This window comes from Drosophila simulans, chromosome 2L, assembly GCF_016746395.2.
Source record: "Drosophila simulans strain w501 chromosome 2L, Prin_Dsim_3.1, whole genome shotgun sequence".
Taxonomy (NCBI): domain Eukaryota; kingdom Metazoa; phylum Arthropoda; class Insecta; order Diptera; family Drosophilidae; genus Drosophila; species Drosophila simulans.
This window is the reverse complement of record NC_052520.2, coordinates 1,753,917-1,778,709: the sequence shown is the minus strand read 5'-3', so window position 1 is coordinate 1,778,709 and position 24,793 is coordinate 1,753,917. Positions and strand designations below refer to the sequence as shown.

Genomic DNA, 24,793 nt, shown 5'->3' with positions numbered 1-24,793 from the left:
ATGCCTCTGACAGAGATCTATGTGCGGTCTGATTCATTCGAGTCCCAGTACCAGTCCCAGTACCAATCGCAACGCAATCCTAGCCCCAGTCTCAGTCACAGACTCAGTTTCCGCCGGCGTGCAGACCTCAAGATGAGGTCACGTAGAGCTGCGTCGACGGCCGCTTGTTTGGCTTATTAAATGCTCAGTTGTCCTGCCTCCAAATGCAGGCATTTCGGGCTCGGGCTCGTGCTCGTCCTGCCCCTGCATTTAGTATTAATCTGGCTTAAATGTGATTAATGTCTGGTCTGCGGAAAGGTTACCGCCACATGCCACATGCCCCGCGCCCCAGGAGTCCTGCGGTCTGACAAAGTCTGGATAAACTAAGCCCGGATCAGCAAGTGTAATCAATATTGCCATTAACATTCAGAATTCAATTAGAAGCTGTGTCCGTCCGGCCTTGGGGCATTCCTAAGATGGCTCTGATAAATTTTAATTGGTTTAGAGAAAGCTAGTTTGCGGCTGCTACTTAGAGCCATTAAGCTGTTATGTGGCACAGCATAGTGGAAGTTTAATTGGAGTTATTCGACAGATCAAACTGGTGTGCGATGCTAATTTACGATTAACAGGTGATGTATAACAAGTACCTTTAACACCTGCCCCTTCCGACACAATAGCTGTCTCAAGAGCTAGTCAACCGCCTTGGGTGGGGTTTTACTTTCGGGGGCATCCCCTGCGATTGCACCTTTGATGGCGCCATAGCTTGTGGCAATATCTGGTGCCCCGAGGTCGAAAGCAGCAGCATTCATTAGCTGTTTGCGGGGCCGCTGGGTTTGCTTTAAATTTAATTGTTTGCCCGCTGCCGCTGTGCACTTTGTGGTTTAATTAAGACGGGATTGGGGGCGTATATGGCATATGGCATATGGTACATGGATGTGGGTGGGGCAGACAGACGGCAGCTGCCTTAAACCAAATTACACTAATTGGGTTACCATATGACAGGGCAATGCGTCGACTGTGACATTTGTTTGCCATGGCTTGCCAATGCTTGCATTATGTCCGCCCGCCCACATCCTTCGCCCGCACAAACACAGCCCCCCACACGAATGTGTGGTGTGCACTGAGAGAAATGCCTACTCAGTACGCGAATTCTTCAGAAAAGCTACGTACCAAAAGTAATGGCAAACTGGAGTCTCTAAACCCGTGATGTTGATAGTTATTCCACAGTCGGAACCCCCATTTGTGCTCAGTGCATCATAAGCCCAGTCGTCAGTAAGTCCTTCACTCCACCGGCGTTTGCACTCGCAGTTGCCAGCTTGTAATAAGCTGCAGAATCATTTTCCGCATGCCGGCTGCTTTGACAGCTGCAATACCGCACATGGCTCAAAGGGTCGAAAAGCGGGCCACATGTGGTGGAAAAGGGGATAACGGGCAAAGGACATGGGGAGTTGGTTGGCGGCGTGGACCGCACTCCAAATGGAAGCCAAAGGACTCTGGCTTAGTTAATTGAGTGGACAGCAAGGAGGTCTTTAAACGGGGATTGCATTTCACTGGCAAGGATAAGAAGATAAGCATTGTAGACTATGTTGGCCTCATCTCACAGGTTCATTTGATTCTAAGCAACGAAAAAAGAAAGTTTTACTTTGTGTTGTTCAAAAAACTAGTGTTAAAAACTCCTAGGCTTCGACAGCGGGCTCCATGGACAAGGACCTGCTGCTCACACTCCCGGCGGGGGTCATAATGTCCTCCAGCATTTGGTTGAGCGACTCGGAGCCCAGGGCGTACTTCTGCTTGTTGGCAGTCCGGTTGTGCATGGCGTCCAAGTAGACGCCACTCGCGCTGCGTTCGCTGCTCAGAATGTGCTGCATGACATTGCTGATCTGTTCGGAGCCCAGGATCTTCGGTTGCTCGGTGGCCAGTCCATCGATGGCAGCAGTTTCCAGCTGGCTAGAAATTTTGGCGGGCGACTCCTCCTCGTTGACAGTTTTTAGAAAACGAATCGCCTGTGCGGAGGCCAAGGCTCCGGCCGTAAAAGAGGTCAGCCACTGAGCAATCGAAATCATTTGAAATTGGATATTTACTTATGATTCGAAAGTGAATTTAGATCATGCTTTGAAAGTTCGTTGCGATTGCTATGAATTCAGTTTAAATATATAAAGGGGATTATAATTGACTCCATAGCCACCACTAAATTAACTTACACACCTAACTCTTATGTTTAATATGTTTTTTTAAAAGAAAAAAGCTTTAAATATTTTGAATACATTTAGCTAGAAAACAGCTGGCAGGCATTTATCGATATATCGCTGCGATAGCCACAGCTGTTCACGCTCGCAGTTTGATCGATGTGGCAGCCCTGGTCGGCCACCAAAAAATAAACATTGGAATTTTCCCTAAACTTTCTAGAGTTTTACCCAATTTGAGCGATGCTGCCGGGCGTTGGAGTGTTCGGAACGGGAGAGATAGCCAATGTGCTGGTGCCACTGCTGCGAGAGAAAGGATTCGAGGTGCGGGCCATTTGGGGCAGGACCCTGAAAGAGGCGAAAGAGACTGCCACCACCCAGAATGTCCAATTCCATACGAACGTAATCGACGATGTCCTGCTGCGGAAGGATGTGGACCTGGTGTTCATCGTCTGCCAGCCCTTTCTGCACGCGGAGATCTCGGTGAAGGCCTTGGGCATCGGGAAGCATGTGGTGTGCGACAAGCCAGCAGGATTGCACCAGCAGGACGCACTCAAAATGGTTCGGGCTTCTCAGTACTATCCCACTTTGATTTCCCTGGTCAACCACCCGCTGAGGTTCCTGCCCGCCTTCACCCACATGCGACGCTGTCTGCAGGAGGAGCTGATTGGCTCCATTGGCGACGTGGTACTCATGGATGTGCGCGTTCAGATGGGAACGCTCTTCCCCGAGAAGTACAACTGGATGTGCGATGCCCAAATGGGCGGCGGTGCCCTGAATCTCGTGGGATCCGTGGTGGACTTGGTCACCTTTCTGCTGCAACAGCAGGCAATAAGAGTGCATGGAGTCCTCCGATCCTACACCAAAACCACGCCGGCCATTAATGGCATTCGACAAATTACGGCTCCGGATTTCTGCAACTTCCAAATGGAACTGGCCAGTGGAACTCTGGTCACAGTAGCCCTACACAGTCACACTGTGCCTGCAAAAGCCTTCTCGCAGGAAGTGCTCATCTATGGCAGCAAAGGACACCTGGTGGTCCGCGGCGGCGACCTATTTGTCCTCAAGGAGGGCCAACCCAAGGAGGAAGCTGTCTACGTGGATGTCCAGGATCTGCACTTCGCCACCAACAATTCTTTGCTACCACGACCCTATATCAAAGGACTGTGCAAGATGGTGGGCGCTCTGAAGGAAGCCTTCGGCAGCAAGGAGTCCTCCTGGGTTAAGGCCCCAGTTTCCACAGCGGCCACCTTCGAGGACGGCCTCTACGTTCAGGCTGTGGTGGAGGCCATCCGGAAATCCAACGAGACCAGGCAGTGGCAAAGGGTTCAGCTGTCCACCGACAGCCCCCTGAATCACGACCAGATAATTCGATATGCACGCATGTCCACAATGTGAGGGAGTCGGTATTACACAAGTGCAATATATGAATGATTCCACTATATATTTTTTATATAATGTACGTGTTTAGTCTTTAAGCGTTCAAAAGATTCAGGCTCTCCAGCCGGCGTCATCTCCATCAATGTATTTAACTTATTTCTACGGCATCAGCATTTTGCAACTAATAAAATTGATTTGTTAGACATGAGACTTTATATTTCTAAAAGCTAGAAAACATTTTGAAATTCTTAATAGTAAGGATAGAGAAGTCATCAGATGTACCAAACGTTTTATTATAAAAACAAAAATTTAAAACATTGTCTATACAAACTAAACGAAATATGCCATATACAAGTAATTCGAACTTAGAGCTAAAACTAAAGAGACGAAACAAAATATTGATCACAAAAGTATCTTTGTAGCGGACCTTATAGGAGTAGATGAATATTCAAGACTTGGCATAGCTGGAGTCCTGGCGGAGATCCAGCTCAGTGGATGAAGTATACAGTTTACAGGGCAAGATGGAAACGGGGTTATAGAGATTGTGTTGCAGTTGATCTTCCTTTTTGGTATATCAGCACTTAAACTGGAGTAAGCTACCCTAAAGCCTTCTTGCGTACAATATTTCAGAGAATATTTAAATAAATACCTAAGCTAACATCGAATCGGTCGATCAATCGTAAAAACACAAAGGGTTATTTTGAATCTGGAACTTAAATCAAGAAGAGATGGAAAGACACCCGACTATGTACAAAGGGATTGAAACTGGGACCCAGCATTGGCCATGGGATCCTATCGTTTGTTGAGCTTGTGCCACAGCGTGATGAGGGTCAGCACATGCATGACTCCAATCACGATGCCCATGAGGATCAGGCAGTCGGACATGTGCACATCCGATATCATCATGTACTTGAGGAAGACCTTCGGGCTGCGGAAGTGGCAGTACATCGCGGTCTCGGGGCACTCCAGAAAAGGTCGATCCATCCCGTAGATGGCGTTCAACGCCCCGTGGAATCCGGCCCGGAAGTAACTCAGGTGCCACATCCATCGGAAGAGGGGCGTGATGTCGATGTAGCGCGTGCAGAATCCAAAAACGGAGAACATCACCGCCAGAATGGGTCCCAGAAACACGGCAAGCTGAGGCGAAAAGATCAGTTATTACAATTGGATTCCCAGTTCGCTGGTCGCGTGTTGAACCCACCTTGGTTGGCAACGTGGCTCCCACGAAGAAGCCCCAGGCCTGTGCACTCAACGAGGCCATTATGCCCAGCAGCATGAAGTAGTAGATCCGGAATGAGTCCGTGGCATCGTTTCCAGTCAGATGCACGCTGATGATGATGTACATGGCGGTGCAGAGGCTCTGAAATGGAAAAACTCATATATTAGTAAGCCGTTGGGAAGGGAAGAGATTATTAATTGGCTGATTTGCTATAGATATTAATATTGATTTATGTGTCATTTAACATTTATGATAATATTATAATTCATTGCATTGATATGGGCCGTGATAAGTGATTAATGGTAGCTAGATTAGATAAAACCAGTATAAACTCTATATGTAGAACTGGTACGACTGTCACAAAAAACTGAAAAAGCAGCCAAGAGAATGTTGCCCCTAATTACCAAAAATGTTTGCCTTTCGAATCGTGAAACATTGCGGCAAACAAAAGAGTTTCTTTCATTGCCAATTTCACTACATGGCCAACACACTTACATATATGTATATATAGTCCGGCATATCGGAACAATCACTGCAAAATTACAGGTAGTCGGGCTTACGCGATTCTGTCACGCAAATGAAACGCAAACTCGAACATCGCCGATTTCACATCGTTAATTTGACTTAATGACCGAGCGGCAATTCATTTGGCCACTGCCACCTATGGAAGCTTAGCTCTAAATGATGATTAATGACCACCGCCGCCACCGTTGGGGTTGGGTTCTGATCGCCCCGGCGATCTGTAGTATGCGCTATGGCGGGGCTCACCTGGAAGGGTATTTCGAAGGAGATCAGCGAGAGGAAGTAGGGACCCAGTTTGTACCAGCGGTTGAAGTGCTCCCGTGTCAGCATGTCAATTTCCAGCGGAACTGCGGATAAAGTTAATTGATAAACGGGATTGCGATTAAATTCGTTAGGTTCAATGCGATGCGATGCGATTCGATGCGAAGTGTGCGCACGAAGGTGAGGGCATTATACATATGTAGGTCAGGTCAGTAAACCGAAACCGGTAAAGATCGGATACCCAGCTGCCCCAGCTCCACCAGCTCCTCCAGCTCCGCCTCCTGTCTGCAGTAATTTATTGTAAAAAAGAGTCGAGAATCGCTGGCCAACCGGTTTTATTATACAATAATCGCAGCTTGTGTCTCTTGTATTTTATAATTATTTACTTAGCGGGCTTCAGGATCGCCTTTTTCGGGGCGAGAACTGCACTTTTGGCAATTTACATGGAAATTATAAATGACAAAGTGGATCGATCGTCAGAGATCTTTTATCGCTAATCAGATCTGGCCTCGCCTCGAGGGTTAATGTTCCAATCAATATATTTTCGGTAAGTTTACTATGGCGTATTTCGAACGCTGATAATTTATTGTTTGTGACGAGAGTTCTCTGGATACAAGATAAAAGATACAAGATTGAGAGGTTTGAGCAAGTCGACACAACCAATAGAACAATCTGCATGAAGATGATATCTTAGAACACAGTTTTACTCTTAGCAACTTATAAAATCGGGCAACTGATTGGCGTAGCTGAATCTCTGGACCAACCCAGCTAATGATCTACTATCTAAGCTCAGAATCTTGTTTCCTTTTTGCCAATTAAGAGCCACGAAACTTCTGTGCAAATGCCAAGATATTATTGGCTAATCCGCATTCCGCGATAAATAAGTATCTTGACAAAAATATCTTAGAATGCGGCAGCTAGAGACAAAGCAAAGTTGCCAAAATAAACACACATTGCGCAAGAACAGCTGCAGTTTTTTGGCCAAATCTGGCGACAAATTTATGCATAACTTGGCTATATCCAAGGAAACCACTGACTGGAAACTGGGAGAGGCCAAGTCGGAGGCACACTCGATAGCACTCGAGAACCACTTGGACAAATGCACTTGGGTGGTTAGATGATGGCAAGGTGAAGTGAGGCGATTATCTCGGCGATTGCAGCTACTTACATGTCAAGACCACAGCCATTTTGCCGGTGTAGACCAAGAGCAGCGTGGAGCCGTACAGATACACGTAGTTTCCCAGCACACTCTGGGCATTGTTGCCCACGTTCATGTACAGATACCCGAAGACGACTCCGATGAAAATGTGCGAGAAGATGCGGGCCAGCAGCAGAAACTGAAAGAGATACGGGGCATTAGGTACATATGTGGCACACAGGTTGATAAAGATGCAAATCAAGCATTTCATGGAAACTTAAAAATTGAGATACTTTACGTAAGCACCGTTGGCTGAACTTTCTCATGCGAATGCGAAGAACTATTTAATGTCCTTGCAAATATGCTCATTGCTAGTTTGTTGTTAGTTTATGTGTTCAAAGCAAGTTTCACTCGAAGTGACACATTTATGGGCAGTTTTCTCAAGGTTGGGCTATTTGTCATAAGCACTAAGCTTTTAACTATCTGACAGGAAAGTGGGTCTAAACTATGACATATTGCGTTACTACACCCATAACTTTAATAAAGTAGCTGGTAATAAGACAAGACTGTGCCCAACTTGATGGCTATTGCATTGACCGCAGTTGTACCTTTTGGCAACTAATAGCCAGTAAATCGTGCCGTGGATGTTGGTCATTAGAACAGTCTAAAGCCGAAATCTATGTGAAGGCTGAGTGCTGGCTGGCATTACTTTTGAGTTACGAGCCGCTCGAGTGGGTCCGAGATTCTCGGAGTCGCCGGTTGGCCGCTTGGCCGGTTGACACGTCAATATCGGCGGAACTGGAGGTGCTAACGAAGCTATGTTCACACTCCACTATTTGAGTGGCCGAGTGCAGTGTGTATGCAGATCCATCGCAGATTGATCGTGTGCAGTCACATAAAAGTGAGTTAGCTCGCTAAGTGGTCATCACACAAGCTGTTCAATTTCACATTCAAACATACGCCAAGTGCTAATTGGGCACATTCGGATGATAAACGCGGGCCATCAATCTCGATGGCATTTCTGATTCCGCAGCTACATATTTATTTATCTCTTTTTTATGTAAAGTACTTGAGCCTTTGCCCCGAGTCATTTGTTTTTACGTAGTGCCAGTGCCAACGAACTGAAAATCGTTGTTAATTGTAGAATATATGTTACATAGCTATGACACAATACAATTGAGTTGTGTGCATGAATTACTTATGAGCCCACAAGTCGCTATTAAAAATGTGGCTTAATGCCCTGATTATATGCTCGGGCATAATGCATAAAAAATTCAGGTAGTGCCCTATTATATTCCGCATGCATGATCTTATATCACCATTAAGAGCATGCATAAGTCCCATTTTTGTATGATTTTTTTAGCAAAATCCGAAAGCGTGGCGAAGTGTTCAACCTTCCCAAAAAACTTATAGTACTTAATGTACGGCCACTAAATGGTAATGTGCAACTGGGCTGTAATTGCCCGAGGAAATATAAAAATAAAGTAAAAAGCGGCTATTTAAGAGATTAGCCATTAAGAATTACGCAGAAACGAGATTAGCCGAAACTGGATTCACTTTTCGAGGACGCCGCACCAATTACCAAATCAACTCGACAGGCCATCAACCATCAACTCTTAACGCCGCTGCCCTAAACCGGCTTTCAACTAATTGTTACCCTAGTTACTTTGTGCATTAAAGTTATTGCAGTCGAGTCTTAAAATAAAAAGGTAAGCTTAAGTGCTTTAAAAAGCTGGCAGATATATATAACAAATATTTTTGCCACAATTCGAGCCTTGAACTTTGATGGTTGTACTTGGTTCGTGGTATCGAGGTCCGTCTGTGTTTCTACTCACGTAGTTTCGCTTGGCGCAGATCAAGATGCGCTGCATCAGGAGCACATACTGCATGAGGAACGAGGCCGATCGGATGGCATTCGGCGGCCTGGCAAGGGGCTGTGGCTGTGGCTTCAGATTTTTCTCGAGGAGATCTGGATTCGCGCTCTCGGGGGCGCCGCTCAGTGCCTTGATCTCCTCCAGAGCCAGCTCCTGCGGCGAGGCGTAGTCGAAGCAGGAGTATTGCGCCGCCGCAAATGCTGCCAGCGCTTCACTGGTTTTTACCACTGTCTTGCCGCCCATGTTTTCTGCAATGTGGAGAAAGTTCCAGTTAGTAAGTGGCAGCTCTAGTAGGGGAAATTTCTGCACCATGCGCCAATAATTGGCAGTTTTCCTTAAAAAAAACTTTGATTGTATACATATGTTTGGAATGGCTTCCCAGATTTAATAGCCAACGCATTTATAACACCGAAAATAGTAGCACACCTCCTCTACCTTAACGACTCAACTTTAAAACGTGGCCTAATAAAGATGGCTATCACTGGACCGTAACAATATTCGCATAAAACTTCATTCAAACTTTTATATTTAGAATAATTTAATTTACACAAAGCATGGCAACTGATCTGAGCAGTATAGAACTCACCTTTAATAGTTTCCACGAGGCGTGCCATATCGGCACTGCTCATATATCTACAGCGATCCACATCCTCGTAATACTTTTTATTGGCCGCATGGATTAGCTCATTCAGGTCACGTTGATGCTCGCCCACGGCCACTTCCAGTACTGAAATCCATACGTTATGATATGATATGTGGTATGTGGCATGTGGCATGAAAGTGGTGCTCTTACGATAGTCAGCTGGGTTGTGGTAGCTCGGGCAGACGAGCTGCTGGTCGGCCAGGAAGGGCACCAGTTCCCGCACAGGTCCTTGGTACATGCAGTGGCCATCGACGACGGTGTAGAGCTTGTCGAACATCTCGAAGATCAGGGCACTCGGCTGGTGGATGGTGCAGACTATCGTGTGGCCCTGGGACGCCAGTTTCTTCAGCAGAGCCACGCAGGAGCTGCACGAGGAGCTGTCCAGGCCACTGGAATCCGAACAAGCGAGCAGAACGACCCGGTCATTAATTCAACTTTCGGTGTGACTCAGCTTTGTTTAATTGCTGCCCGCTTAACCTTTGAAGATCTAACGAATAACAACCCCATTAAACCAAACATCTGTCTTACTGACAGCAAAGAACATCAAGCAACTGGGCAACTGAAACTTTAATGGTAGGTGAGATTGCGGCTTGAACTTGTAGCGAAGTCAAATGAAAGTGAGAAACAGGTTTGTTCCCAAAATCCATTGCTTGCCAATGCAAGTCGAGCGGCATTGCAAAGATTTGATGATCGACTTGCAGTCGGCATTTTATTTGACACTTTCAAAAACGAGTTCTTTCAAGTGTTATTAACTGCCTGAAATTGATACATACGTATAATTTCAGATACTTGTATCCATGTATCCCAGATTCAAGTTTACACTTAGCCTAATACCCTTTTTTACATGTATCTCACGACTTGGAGCTTACTAATTGCCAATGATTGGTGGGAAGTGAGGTCTTAGCAGAAAAGCGTATGATACTGTAAAGAGTCTCAAAAATAACCCAGTCGTTCTCGGCTTTTATTCTTGAGATATTTCTGGAACTGGCAACTCCCTTTGTTTGCAAAGTATCCAGTCATGATTTTCACTTTGGGATTGTGGAGTGTTCGACGATTTGTCTGAATCAACTTGTACTTAGTCATGCCACATGAAAAGGGACTCATAGTCATAATCCCCAGCCAGACGACTCAAAATAACTGGCCCTTTATTGCTGCATGAATCCGATTTAGGTTCATACTATATAACCACAGACCCATCAATCCCTATTAAAGTAATCTACAACTAATGAACAATTTAATTAATTACGGAATTATCTGCCAGATAGCGCAGTAATTAAATGAATAATCAATAAAAAATTTAAATAATAAACTGTTTACAGCTCACCGAACACCACTAATCAAAACAAGTCGAAACTATTAAACAGACTATCTGGACAATTGATAAGCCCTAAGTCATATAGACATATAGATGGGGACAAACTTGACTTGTGGGTCAGTTGGTGTTTTTGCTGAATTTCCGCCAGGCAAAGTTTGCTCATCATCGTTATTAGCATCAGAATGCTGGAGATGATCACTATCATGGCTACTCTAATTACATAAGTCTGCTTTCATATAGTAGTGTCACTCACGTCGTCGGCTCATCCAGATATAGCACGGGAGGATTACTTATCAGCTCCAGTGCGATTGCGAGTCGCTTCTTCTGGCCACCCGAAAGCTTCCCAGTGGGCACATTGTAGCGATGTTCCAGACCCAGCAGCGATAAGATGTGTTTGATCTGGAAAGAGTGCAGAAGTATTTCGGATAAGATATCGTATCGTTGCCCTGAGATGTTCGCGATCTTTTTAGACTTCTTTAGAGCTATAAATACATGGAGAAAGGGTCTAGGATTATCACCTACCAGATCCATTTTGTACGTCTTGGTGACCTTGAAGCCCAGCTTCAGATGGGCCGCCAGCAGCATTATCTCGCCGACCAACAGCTGTGGACGCAGCAGATCGTCCTGGTGGATGTAGCACAGCATTCGGCGGAACCTCTCGGAGCTGGGAGCCATGGGCTTTCTATTAACCCGGATATCGCCCGACACGCCAGTGGAGCTGCAGAAAAAAAGGCGTGGTTGAGTACCGAACAAAAATCGCAATATAATCGGGCGAAGCGTTTAATTTAAGTACAATAACGTACATGGGTTCAACATGGGCTGGACTGAATGAAAAATAGCGTCACAAGCGTCTGGTTCGGGGAAGTGAGTCGAGCTACATATGTATATTATGCTCATGCGCCGCTTTCAAGTTCATAGTTTACTGACCGATAACGTTTAGCAATGAAAACCCGTGTACCGCCTGGGGCATCGTTTTTACCACCACGTCCATTACTTAAATCATGATAATTAAGGCAGCAGCCTGCAGTGAATGGCTCCACTGGCCAGACTCGCAGTTCCTCCCTCTGCACGTGCGGTGCATGTATAAATTGCTAAAATGTTTATTTACTAAAATGCTGTAATAGCTGTCAGTTGGCCATCAAAAGAGGGCTGCGATTAAGCGGCGATTTCCTGCGAGATACGTCAATTGTGGCGGGCAATTGTGACTCAGAGAGATTTCTTCCCATCGGCGACTGAAGTCCTAATTATGCAATGGCTGAGAACTTGAACCGACCTGCCGGAGGAAGTGATGAGATTATGTCCGGGATGGAACGGCAATCGCAAGTGCACTGCCTTCCAGACGTCAAACAAAACGCGCGATTGTGATTCATGTGTATTTCGCACATTCCTATGTAGCTATCAGTTGCAAATGCAATTCCTACAGCTTACAAGCAATCGCTTTCTAAGCTGTATGGGCAGATACTAGAACTAGGTGAAATTCCACAAGACCCTTCGATCTCTAACCCAGCCATGTGAAAATTTAATTATATAGCTAGCCAAATGCAGCTGTGTTACTGTGCTGCCGACACTCAAACAATGTGCTGATTGATTGAACGACTGCGACGTCTGCACTTTATATGCACAGCCGATGTGTCCAATGTGTAATTAAATGGCACGAAACAGATTGCATATTCAGCGATATAACCATAAATTAAAAGCGAAGCTGCCCGCAAAGTGCATATCGACTTTCAAGTTCAGCCGTGCGGAGGACTCACCAAAATCCGGACATCACATTCAGCAGCGTGCTCTTGCCGGCGCCCGAAGGACCCATGATGGCGGTGAGCTCGCCAGACCGGAAGCTGCCGTTCAGGCCATGAAGGATCTCCTTGGTGACTGCGGCGCAATAAGGAAATACTTCAATATAGGACATTCAAAGTGGTCAGAGGCAGTACCCACCGAACTTCCGCTCCGGGAAGGAGAACTTCTTCACTGTGTAGCGCACGTCGGAGAACTGGATGTCCACGGGATCGCAGTGGTCGAAGTTGGCATGCGCCACCGCCTGGTGGTAGTTTGGCCTCTGGAATCCGTTCAGGTCATTGGTCACCTTGCTGGTCAGCTCGGAGGAGCCCCTGGACGAGGTCGATGACGTCTCGTCGATGGACAGCTCCGAGCTGGCCGCCGTGGTGCAACAGTTGATGCCCAGGCAACCGCCGTCGGGGTCACCATGGTGACCCTTGAGGCTGCAGACGCCGGAACTGCTGCTGGCATCGCTGTTCGCACCTCCCACGCAGCAGGCGGCATCCGATGCCTTGATGTCTGGCAAGAGGGTCATGTTTGCACGGAATCCTCAATGTTTCTGGTCAGGATGGGTATCTGAAATGTCACACGGAGGAATGAACTCTTTAGATGCGTTGCAAGTTAGTTCAAGAAGCAGCGAAGATTAGTCTTATCAACGCAGACGTGTTTGAATGCAATCAATAAATGTTTTGCGGTAATCTACTTTTGAAAGCCAAGGCGGAGTTTGAGCGCTAATAGTGTATATAATTAAATATGCCTTATAAATTAGGTTCATTTCCATGTTCTTGCTAATGATGTGATACATCCGTGATCTGCAATCAGAATTCACGTCCATAATTAATGGCCTCTCAACAGTTTTTCGCCCGAGTGTAGAATTATAGAAGCCGCTTTCGAATTAACGACCTGTTTGCTCGCTGGGGCGTTAACTTCATTTAATGTTGATATTTGACTACAAATTGTTTATTTGTTGCAAGCAAATTAATTTTTGGGGGCGTTTCACTGTGCTTGTGCAATTTAGCACTTGCATCTCGCGAACTTAGCAGATGCGTCATTAAATATTTCTTATATATATAAATATAATATACACACAGTTTGTTTTGTTTTCTGGGCTTTTGTTTAAGCCTGTCTCGAACAAAGAAAGTTATTGAGATGTAAAAGGCATTTATTGTAGATGGGAGATGGGGGCACTTCGCTAAGTGAGCTCTGTCTCACTGATGGATAGACAGTTTTGTAGGCTGACAGTCTGAAGATCCCTTATCTGCGAAGAATTCCTCTCGGAGTCCAATAAACTTTAGGTTTATTTACAGACTACGCTTCTTTCGAATCGGGTTCCAAAAAGCATGGCATGTAACCAAATAATCTTTGGGCCCGTCATCTTTTGTGGAATTTCTCCTCTTTGATTCGATGACTCGACATTATGCAAAAATAGACAGTCAAAGAACGAATAAAATCGAAGGCTTAGTTGTGAATTAAATTCAATTTGAAGAAACGGTGTCAATAGCAAATATTGATGTTCTAGTCCTAATGAAATTAGAATTGATTTATAGTTGATTATTCCGCAGTTCGCTAATGTTTGCTAATTTTATGTACCCTTGACTTAGGTCAGTAATTTTCTGCCCGATTTAGGGTTTGCTAATTACTTATGCAAACAAATAAGCTGGGAGGAATCGCCTAGAATGTTGTTTGCACTTGATGGAAAGGTGTGTAACTATTGGGAAATAGTTATTGAAATAATATATACCAAACTGCAGTGCCTTTCCCAACAAGAAACCTTCAAAGAACGAATATCTAGGCTAGCACCCATGCAAATTGGTTTACTTCAAAAACGCTTTTCCAGTGGCTTTGGGCGGTTCTTTTTAGCCAGGCTGTCCACACACACTCCGGATTTGCTGTGTTTATTTGGCCAACGAGTTTCGAGTGGCCAACTGATATTGACTTTGGTGTAAAGAGCTTGTGTCTGGCTTGTTCGCTGAATGACAAGTCAAACAATGTTGAGACAAGGAGAAACCAGTTTCACATAAAGAACTGCAAATCATTTACACGCTTTTCGCAGTCTTTGATTAGCCAAAAAATAGAGCCGATCAAGTCGAGAGGTGCGACATGATCTTGGTGCCAGCTAGAAGTTCAACTGGTTCTGTCTTGAGTGCATTTCGAGTGCAGTTTCATTGAGCTGGCGGCTTCCATTGATTGGGCGACTGTGGCAGATACAATTGAGTTCAGCATATGGTCGATCAATTCACGATGTTCGCCGAATGACATAATTAAATATATGTATATGTGAGCATTTTGGAGTGCACATGTCTATGCATATGAAATGAGAAAAGCGAAGTATTCAGCCATGGTCGCATATCAAATCACGGATGAATACGTAAATCGGGAGTATGTTGTGAACCCACTATGCTGCAAAGACAACGAGGCTTTTTAATGTTGCACGTAATTAGTTTTTATGAACCAGCATTACTCGTTTTATTTATCTTCAAAAATTATAGTGTGCATAGTTTTAGCTCGTTTTATGAATCTGCTCCTCTGCTGCTGATTTCCAGCAATAATTAATATTTTTATGGCAACACTTATCTTCTAGCAGTTTGAGCCGCGCTGCGATGACTCAAATACAATTGTGTATGCACTTTGTAACCCAGAGATCGTGACCCAGCTTCATAAGTGGTTCAGAAGCACCGAAACGAAACTATGAGAATCCGGGTATTCATATAATTTTGGAAAGCTCAGTCGCAAAGGTCGTTGGGACCTTTAGACATTCGGTCTGTTCATAACTCAGTCGATGCAAATTGTTATTTTTCGCCGCTGGCTCGACATGCAAATACATAAACTCGAAAAAAATCGAAAAACGCTCGCCATTTCAATTAAAGTCACGAAACTGAAAGATCATGAACAACTCCGGCACAGAAAATAAAACAAAGTAGATGAGAACTACAATAGAATGAGGCAATTGATCGTTTCGGCTTGGCTACTGCAAAGCCACGATAAATACAAAAAAAAATACAAAAAGGAAAACTAAGCCGCGCATTACGTATACGACCCCTGGGACCACTACTTCACTGCTCGCCTCGCGATAAAGAAAAGTGACATCGCCAAGGCCAGCACGTGGCCAGCTAAATAATGTTAATGGATCAGGGTTTATCTCAGCCAGACTCGGAAAACATATATGCACAAGAATGAGTTCTATGACAGCGAACATATGTAGATGTACATTCGTGTATGTACGTCGCAGTAGCCGGCATAATATTAAGTTTGTTTTGATTTCCAATATTTGTCTTGCCTTTTTTATTAAGTTTCTCGCTTCGAGTGGCAGTCAGCCATTGACCGCTATATTCGGTTTGTTTATAACTTAAATTTCGAGTGCATTAGTTGTGTGTATGTATATTCATACGTTAGTAAATTTTATCATCCCGCGCGCGTAATGAGCAAATTGAACGAAATTAAGATGATTGAATGGGAATTTAGATAGAGAGATTAATCTGCTGGAGTAGCGAAATAAAAGTTCACGATATAAGTAATTGCCCCAACTGTTTCCCAAACAAATTAGAAACACATTGCCGCTGGCTATGGGTATGGAAGTGAATAAATTTGCATAGCACAATTCCCGATTCAAAGCACACTCATGAATAAGTTAGTCGAGGCACGAGTGATGCAACTAGAAATGCTGCTCGCAGCGGATCGCATAATCCGGTGGGAGTGGGAGTGGGTCGCACGATAAAGAAAAACCAGCCGATGAAGTCGATTCTAATGCGAGATGGCCTACATTTCCCAGTTTCAAGTTCTGTTCGAGTGTGACGCGGCAGACAGAGAGGGCCAGCGAAGAAAGAGCAGGACGGAGTTCGAACGGGTGCTTTTCTTCCGAGAAAGACAGGCAAATTATGCAGCTGCCCCGCACAGCTGTTTACTTTCTAATCGGGAGTTTTTAGCATTTACCACTATTTTAAATATTATTTTGGGGAATACAATTAAACATAATTTAAAATAAAATGGTATGTGAGCACATTTATGAGAAAGTTAATTATTGCAGAAATTTAGATTTAAACATCTGGAAGCATTCTCCTTTTTTTCTCAGTGCGTGCTTTCAGCATTCTTCGGTTCTTTGTTTACACAATTCTTCTGGTGATTCAACCCGCTCCTGCACTCCACTCCTCCCAAAGCTTTCTTTTCTCTAGTTCTTTCTCCGTTTAATGGGTCAAAAGGTAACTAACTCGACGGTGTTAACGAACCTCTTGACTGCAAGCTCTTCAGCGGGTTTTTTCTTCGCAGTAGTACACGAATAATTCGGATTCTTCTCGGGAAGTCGTAAGAGTAGACGCGTAACGAATTTTTTTTGAATGAAAACACATAAACACAAAGAAATGTTTCTCGTACTCCACAGCCAACTGCAACGCGGAATAATTGCAGTCTGTCTAATTAACCTTTGCTTAACATATGGACGAACACGCGATGATTGTTTTATTGTATTGTTGTTAGGCGCACTTCTTGTATTTTTTGTTGATTTACTAATTCGACTTTGTTGCACTTTCTTCACATTTTTCTACTTTTCCTCTCAGTACACGGTGTGTGCTTTTGCTCCGGCTTTTGCCTCTGCTTCCATTGAACTTATGCAGATGGGCAGCGACGCGTAAATTAATTTCAATTGCGTGTGCTATACATAATGTGCTTCGATTTCTGTGTATGTCTCGATTTTCCCCGATTTCGATCCCGCTGAACAAGAATATATGCGTTCCGCTGCACGTGCGCTCGCCACGCTCGCTGCCGATCAACTAAGCGGTAGAGCGCTCTCCACGACGCCTTTATAAGACCCCTATCCCCATCCGAATACGTCTCAGCTGCTCCGGCGGAAACTCTCGCTCTCTCTCTCCCGCCGGCCGGTTACGTCTAGCGTTACGTTACGGGACTGCTCCAAACTCCGATATCCAGTAAACCCCATGGCTGCGAGGTATGCAGGACTGGCGCGCAACAGCATAAATGCATGTAAAGTTCTTGCAAGCTTATGTTTGTAGCGGATTAGATTAAGTAAGTTAATAGTCCTTTAAGGACCTTTTCGTAACACTGGCTTTTGTTGTTTCCGTATCATATCCGTTTGAATCGGACTACAACATGATATTTATTAAGAAAGACAGGGTGTCCAATAGTAGAGTCAAATAGGGAGTAGCTTGCATATGTTTATTGGTCGTGCATTACAAGTAATATACCCTGACCTCCATCGCAATCCCGTTAGGCACTACGTAGTGAGCACTCTCTTGGCAAATCTCCCGATTTCTTTCTGGGTTTTTTTTTTGCCAATGATCGTTGCGTGGTTTGCACAAGTCAAAGTCAAGTTTTTCCTATGACGTTAGCTGCGTTTTTCAATCGCCACAATTTTTCTTTTACTGTGAATCAGCTTGCGGTTCGAGGTGATTTATGTCTGGGCTTTAACGACAATGTGGAAAAGTGCAGTTTGACTGGGACTTTTGGTATTGTCTCATAGCCCGAGCTCGGTTTTATTCGGGTTTATTGATCTACGAGCTGGTGGCAGGTTGCAATTATTCGAAAATCAGTTATTGGCATCGTGTAATCAATGCGAGGTATTGATTTTTAATTACTGGTTTGTGCAGGGCTCGCGATTAAGCCAGTATCCCAGTCTGCTAGCTTGACAGAAGACACGTGAGCTGGAAAAACTTAATTGGGCCGAGATTAGCCGGGCTAATTGGTTTCTGAATAGATCTAGGGCTACGACTTTTTTAAATGGGTTAATCCACGGGACAATGCTTGTTTAAAACACTTAAGTGCCCTTGCCCAGCAAATTCTGTGCGGAGAATGCTTTAATTGTTGTTTAAATATTCACCGATCAATGAAAATAGGGGTAATTTTCTGGGATGCAGATTCTTTTATGCAGTTCAAAGATGCATATTCAAGATATTTCATTTAGCTATATTTCTATAGTATATATTTATAGTATATATTTACTATATTTATATTTCTATCACCTTTCAACCTCACCCTTAAACATTGAATGGAATAACAAACGTAAGCCTAATTAGCTTTCTGATCAGTCAGGCCTAAACAATCCCTTTATTGTACTGCAACCTTTAATTACAATTCATTCTGATCGGATCCGGCCAAAGATCAAGCAAGTACATGGCCCTACCTTAAAATCTTTAATTACTCCTCATTTCTTAATACATTGTTGGTTCAGGCTGGCAATTAAGTCGGGGAAAATTTGTTAAATGGGCCAAATAAACATTCTGGTAAATAATCTTAATTATATGCGCTGCAAGTGGAAAATAGTACGGAGTTCAGTTTAAGCCATCGATTTAGCTAGGCTCGCAAACTTGGCGAATAATTACCGGCATTTCTGGGATAAATGGCGTAGTTTTTCCATAAAGAATTATACTTATTTCGCACAGATAAGGAACAAAAGATAGCGATAGATAATAGAGTTATTTTTCCTGCTTATCTGGGCCCAATTATGTGGCCAATATCCACTGATAACGCTGTTTACAGAGTGTTCTTTGCGCATCCAATTATTTGGCTACCAACTGCGGCCAAAACACTTGCTGCACTTCCCACGAACTTTGAGCCAGGTTAATTTCAGGTGCGTTATTACCCAATCGCCATGCAGTAAACCTCGAATGATGATTTACACCCATTTCTTGGCACACGAATGGGCGGTCTCACTGTTTAATTTACATTTCTAATTTGCCAGACAACGTCACGATATTTTCCCCTTGTGGTGTGGGTTTTGAGTAGATCTGCTCAAGATTTCATTGAGGTGCAATGGTGATTCAGATTGGGAGATATCGAGTCTCTCTATAAATAGACACAGGCACTTGCCATTTCTATTAATCTGTTCCCATTTTCATATCAAATTAGCAGAATTGTTTACAAACATTCATTCATTCATAACTTGATATTCATGTTTACAGGCCCAAGCGCCGCTAATTCATAAACATTCATAAACCTTCTAACTAAACAAAATTCTCAGACACACTTCCAATTTCGAGTGACACCCACCTTTTCAAGTTTATGGTTTTCTTGGCTTACTATCTCTATTCTTAACCCACATAGGCGAGCTTAAAACATGCTAATGTGACTTTTGTCACGCATTCGCGAATAAATTACCCGTTTCCTTTGCGCCCAGTTACGAGGCACTGGCCCAGCTTTTTAAATATGAAAATCTGAATAAGCTAAAAACAAATTACGATTTGTTGTCAACAAATCCGAGTGAAACTGCGCAAGCAGGAGATGATGACGATGGCGATGGAGGAGATACCGCTCCACAAGTCCGCCGCACTGATTACACATCGCGTGTCCCCCTGGCGGCGACAAGTTTTGGGTGTGCACCCAAGATCTATGTGCTCCAAGGCTCCAATAGCCAGTAGCCCTCGGAGGTGACACGATGCTGGAGCGTGGGCCCCACAAACCGAACTATTCGCTGGTAGAAAGCCTTCCAAACAAGGGTTCAATCTGGGTTCACGATCAGCTATTTTCGCAAGCTAGGAAATGCTCAGGGCGACACTTTTTAGTTCGGAAAAAAATTCCAAGCTGATAGCGAAATTCGAAATGAATCGCAGATCGTGGAAAGCAAGTAATAACAAGTCTTTCCCTATGCCCGGTCAGAAATCGCAAGAAAATAAAATCGCATTATTAAAAGTCCACTAGGGACACCAAATGTTTCGCTAATGAGAGGCATAAACCCAAACCCGTATCGTCTATAGGGAGCCAAAGCCCGGACCAAATCGGCATACCCTCCAAATTCACCCCATTTGGCCACTAATTAAGGAAGGGGCAGGGAATCGGAGTAGCCGGCGACAAAGTCTGGCTTTCGGTTTTCTAAGCCTGATTGACATGCATACACTGCAACAAATTGGGGGGCAGGCTGCGGGCTGGCGTGACGTTAGCCAATTGTGAATGGATGAATGAGTGAATAAGTTGATTTCGAAGGAGGCTACTTGGCATTTCGGTCTGCTCCCAACGGGATGGGTTGGCTGATTCCACGGCGATCGTGTCGATGGTAACGTAGACCGCAGTTGAATGAATTATAGATGCGGGATGATGTTATATAGTTCAAAGTCTGGGGATGGGTGCCCGGAACGCTTGCGGCATCAGAATTAAACGAGCCGTGGTTCATAAAACGATAATGGTCAAAATCGGCATTGGGGGATCAGGTGTTATATAATAAGTAGTAAACTTTTATGAAGTATTGTACGCAATATTAATATATTTTGCCATTTTCTTCTCCTCTCATCATCAAAGATTATTCAGTATTGATAAAAATAAATTATATTCCAGAAATAGATTAATTGGACAGAAAGCTAATCGCGAACCATCAATTTCTGTGTGTGCTTCCCCACCAACTCGAATTACACAGAACTTCATAGTTATTATGAATACTAACACAATGCGAATTACTGGTTCTTTCCACAACCACCAGTCCACCCAAAGTTACCTCCCCTCGGACGATGATTACTATGCGTCACTTTCTTTCCATTCAAAACCAGTTGAATAATATGGGAACCAGCCGGAAACAGCGAAAGAAGCCGCCGAAAAAGCTGAGTACCGAAATCAGAATGCGAGGCATGCGGCACATGACAGTAATTCGTAATAAATCCAATTTTTCCAATAGCGAAAGGTGTGTTCTGGAGGGAATATGAGTGCGCAATCGATTAGCATATGAATACCACTGTGCTTTTGGTCATTTCATTGTGCTCCGCAGTTGGAAAGTTGAATAAACTGCAAGAACAAGACGCAAAGTGGAGGCGTGGAAAGCGAAGATGATCCATCCGAGGAACCCCAGACCCCAGATCCCAGAGGTAGTTGCACCCACGATCCAACCTTCAACCGAGCACGGCTGTCAATGGCCCAACCTTGGGAGATTAACGCTGGAAAAGCGAGGAAAAACAATACTGGATCACACAGCTGCCGCAACTGGTGGCTTTATCGACATGGCATTATAGGCAAACTTGACCAATATTCTTTATCGTTCGCGGAAAAAAACTGCGAGAACATTGTATCCATTCGCAAATAGAACTATGTATCTAAAGGTTATGGCAAAACTTAATTATTATGATTAAATATAATTGTAATTGTAATTAAATTAAATATGCTATTTGCTTATTTCTTCTTTATGTAGTATAAAAAAGATAGAATAACTGAGCAAGAAGACCTCGGTTAAATCCAATCAGCATGATTAGCAAGAAATCCATCAATTGTATGTCAATTGAGCAGATTAAGGAAAAACAAGAAAATAACCAAAGAGGAAAACCCCTCAGGGGTGAGTGGACAAGGGGAGACTATAGAAAAGCAATAGAGGGTTAGAGGTAACCGGTGGTCGGAAAACTTGATGTACGCAGTAAACAAAAACCGAGAACCCGAGAACCGAAATATGGAAAATGTAAGCGGCACAAATGTGATATATACGCAGTACAACGACCTGGTATCTCAAACCATAACTACGCATTGCAGGCTTTAAAAGTCCTTGCACACAGGTTTTAACTAAACATTTGATGAACTGACTTTTTAGTTGCTAAACACTTTTCACAATAACTTTCAAACTTACAGTATAAATTGACACTTTTAAATGGAAGGCGATGTCATTAAAATATGAATTTTAATCAAGCGCTGCTTGCTGCGCCTGCAACTGCAGTGGAAAACCAACTGACTACGCGAAGGGAAATGAAAACAAAGCGCTTAATAGCTGCGGAAAAGAGAAAGGGAGGGAAATTGCTTGAAGAGGGTTGAAAATGCATTCTCTGTTGCTTCCGGCTTGGCGCCAAATGTAAAGCATTTCGAATTGAAATAACAGCCGGCTGTAAATGACAACAGAACTGCTGTGCGCACACAGTCTGTTAGGCGAGAACAGCTGAGCTTGAACGCTGTTCAACACTGCACTTGCACGCTGTTTTTGTTTTCATTTGATAAACTTAGTGACTACCCACAAATATCATGAAAATATCTCGTTTTAAGAAGTCGCACAAAACTCTGGTGTTCTTTGCCAGCAATTTCGACTACCGGGAACCCTACCAAGTGCTAATTGATGCCACCTTTTGCCAGGCAGCCCTGCAGGTTGGTTTTTGCTTATATCTTTAGCACTTGTTGATATCCATAGTTATTTTTCAACTTTTAGCAAAAGATTGGCATAGATGAGCAGATAAAGAAGTACTTCCAGTGCGGCGTTAAGCTACTGACCACCCAATGTGTTATCCTAGAGTCGGAATCCCTGGGCGCTCCTCTCACTGGAGCCACATCCATCGTTAAGCGATTTCATGTCCACAAATGCGGACACGAGGGTAAACCAGTACCCGCTTCCGAATGCATTAAATCGATGGTAAATTGGGGACTACTTCATTTCTAGTATGCTATGGTTATAAACATATTACTTGCCTTTCAGACCAAAGACAATCGATATGTGGTTGCCTCTCAGGATCGTCTGCTGCAGGAGAGTCTTCGCAAGATTCCCGGACGTTGTCTGCTCTATCTGCACAAAGCCACTCCCGTCTTGGAAGCGCCATCTAAAGCCTCAAAGAAGTGGGTGCAACGACGGGCCAAAAACCTGATGCTGGGCAAACAGGTCGAGAAAATCGACTACATGAAGGAGAAGCAGGGACTGAAGCCAGCTGAAACTGCAGTCAAACCCAAGAAGCACAAAGGGCCCAAGAACCCCAATCCACTGTCCTGTAAGAAGAGCAAAAAGGACAAGGCGAAGCCACAGCTCAAAGGAGTTGAGCAGAGTGCAATAACCAAGGCGAAACGAAAACGAGTCAAGATCCCAGCGCACGTCAAGGCAGCGCTAGGAAAAGATTAGATTAGATTGGTTGATCAAGTAGATAAATATAAGATAATGCAAGGTAATCTGCAGTCTTGACAAATCATTATAATGTGGGAGGAGCTGCTTTAACTAGCCACCTGAGTGTGTTTAATATAATGGCAGAAAAATGTATGCAGCTGAACCAGTTCCAATCATGATAGATTACTAAATTACTGGTTAATGACTTAAGTTAACTAGAATATTTTAGAATTCATAAATCTTAAATTGACATTTGATTATTAGCTTACCATAATATTGCTCACCAATTGAATAAGAGGAACTGTAGAATCCCACTGTGCCTGTGAAGATTATCGCAATTGAAACGCACTCTCAGCGTAATCTTGTGCACATATTTATATATTTTAGTATATAGTTAAGCATTATACAACAGTATAAAAGATGACTGAGAGCCGTTTGGAGCAGGGAGAGGGAAGGGGCGAGGCTCACCGGAGTCGTTCTCACAGTTTGCCCTCGCGAATCTTGTTCAGCGTCTTCTCTGTCATGAATTGAGCCAGGATCTTGCTCAGCGTGGGATTCCGGGCGCAGTAGGCCAACAGGTTGACGGGGAAGAGGCCGCACCAGGTGAGATCCATCTTATTGGCCAAGGCAACGGCGAACAGATCGCCACATCTCTGGGCCGTCATCCGTTTCTGATTGGCCGTACTCAGACCCACCTTTCCGCCCTGCGAGCCCGTGAAGGCCTCCTGCAGGAAGTCGGTGGCAATGGGCCCCGGTGCGAAGAGCGACACATCCAGCTTGCGCATCTCCACTTTCAGGGAGAGCAAGTAGGCGTTAAGGGCGTGCTTGGCGGCACAGTAGGTGGGTGAAAATGGCACTGGGCTGAAGCCGGCGATGCTGGAGGTGGCAGCGATGTGTCCTCTACCGCCGTTCTGCTCCACGAAGTAGCGCACCACCAGGCGGCTAAGGTGGACCACCGCGAAGACATCCAGCTCGAACAGCTCCCGGTCCACCTCGATCTCGACTTCGGTCCAACTGGCTCGCTGGGATCTGCCAGCATTGTTGACTAGGACATCCAGTCGATGGAAGTGATTGAGCACCGTGTTCAGATGCGTCTTATGCTCGTCGAGATCAAGCATATCCATTTGAATGACCAGCACGTCCTTGGTGGCCAGCAGTCCGCGAGCTGCAGCTAGGCACTCCTCTTGCACCTGCTCCAATTGCTCCAGTCGCCGGGCACTTAGCACCAATTTCACTCCATGCCTGGCCAAACTGAGCGCCAAAGCGCGACCTATTCCGCTCGAGGCACCAGTTATCCAAACCACCTGCCCGCGCATCGACGACAGCGAGACTCCGAAACGGGACTTGTACCACAGGGCCACATTGCAGTCGAGCAGGATCCAGAGGAGCACGTACACCACATAGTACAGCACGAGCAGGAGCAGCAGAAACTCCAGGAAGCTCATCTCGTTGGCTCTGTATGGCACAGCTGGGTCGAAGAAACCTTTGTCCTCGCCGCAACGTAAGGCACTGAAACCTGTTCTTGGCCACACAGAAATCACTGCGAGCGGGTCTGATCGATCAGCTGTTGGTGGGCACCAGAGGTGACGCAGTGACTGCGGAAAGTAGTCACCTTATCTGACTTATTGCCCTATTTATACTTGGTTTTTGAATGATTATATATATTATTAAAATACCTTTTGGTAGCTAGGTGTGGGTAGTACTATCATTCTTGAAACAACATGTAGGGCATAAA

The 24,793-nt window shown here is 44.5% G+C and overlaps 5 protein-coding genes across 6 annotated transcripts; 2 read left to right on the top strand and 3 right to left on the bottom strand.

Annotated features, from left to right (window-relative positions):
• Positions 1 to 1,504: 1,504 nt before the first annotated feature.
• Positions 1,505 to 2,122, bottom strand: LOC6730604. Its single transcript, XM_002077747.4, has one exon. It carries the CDS (start codon positions 2,040 to 2,042, stop codon positions 1,656 to 1,658), a length of 387 nt encoding a protein of 128 aa, XP_002077783.1. The 5' UTR covers positions 2,043 to 2,122; the 3' UTR covers positions 1,505 to 1,655.
• Positions 2,123 to 2,298: 176 nt separating this feature from the next.
• Positions 2,299 to 3,745, top strand: LOC6730603 (glucose-fructose oxidoreductase domain-containing protein 1). The gene has a single exon (XM_002077746.4). The coding sequence runs from the start codon at positions 2,406 to 2,408 to the stop codon at positions 3,558 to 3,560; it is 1,155 nt and encodes a 384-aa protein (XP_002077782.1). The 5' UTR covers positions 2,299 to 2,405; the 3' UTR covers positions 3,561 to 3,745.
• A 69-nt stretch (positions 3,746 to 3,814) lies between these two features.
• LOC6730602 (ATP-binding cassette sub-family G member 1) lies at positions 3,815 to 21,950 on the bottom strand. Of its 2 annotated transcripts, none has more exons than XM_016179384.3 (12): positions 21,832 to 21,950; positions 12,450 to 12,866; positions 12,269 to 12,386; positions 11,037 to 11,232; positions 10,768 to 10,913; positions 9,350 to 9,588; positions 9,143 to 9,283; positions 8,518 to 8,804; positions 6,713 to 6,881; positions 5,530 to 5,630; positions 4,744 to 4,902; positions 3,815 to 4,679 (listed from the first exon to the last, which is right to left on the bottom strand). In XM_016179384.3, exons 2-12 carry the CDS (start codon positions 12,823 to 12,825, stop codon positions 4,335 to 4,337), a joined length of 2,277 nt encoding a protein of 758 aa, XP_016023044.1. In that variant the 5' UTR covers positions 12,826 to 12,866; positions 21,832 to 21,950; the 3' UTR covers positions 3,815 to 4,334. The 2 variants fall into 2 exon arrangements, with proteins under 2 accessions (XP_016023044.1, XP_016023043.1); XM_016179383.3 differs by lacking the exon at positions 21,832 to 21,950 and adding an exon at positions 16,514 to 17,087.
• A 177-nt stretch (positions 21,951 to 22,127) lies between these two features.
• LOC6730597 (rRNA-processing protein UTP23 homolog) lies at positions 22,128 to 23,123 on the top strand. Its single transcript, XM_002077740.4, has 3 exons — positions 22,128 to 22,337; positions 22,399 to 22,599; positions 22,663 to 23,123. The coding sequence occupies exons 1-3, from the start codon at positions 22,218 to 22,220 to the stop codon at positions 23,074 to 23,076; spliced, it is 735 nt and encodes a 244-aa protein (XP_002077776.1). The 5' UTR covers positions 22,128 to 22,217; the 3' UTR covers positions 23,077 to 23,123.
• A 292-nt stretch (positions 23,124 to 23,415) lies between these two features.
• On the bottom strand, positions 23,416 to 24,695 carry LOC6730596 (dehydrogenase/reductase SDR family member 7). Its single transcript, XM_002077739.2, has one exon. It carries the CDS (start codon positions 24,501 to 24,503, stop codon positions 23,538 to 23,540), a length of 966 nt encoding a protein of 321 aa, XP_002077775.1. The 5' UTR covers positions 24,504 to 24,695; the 3' UTR covers positions 23,416 to 23,537.
• Between the last annotated feature and the right edge of the window lie 98 nt (positions 24,696 to 24,793).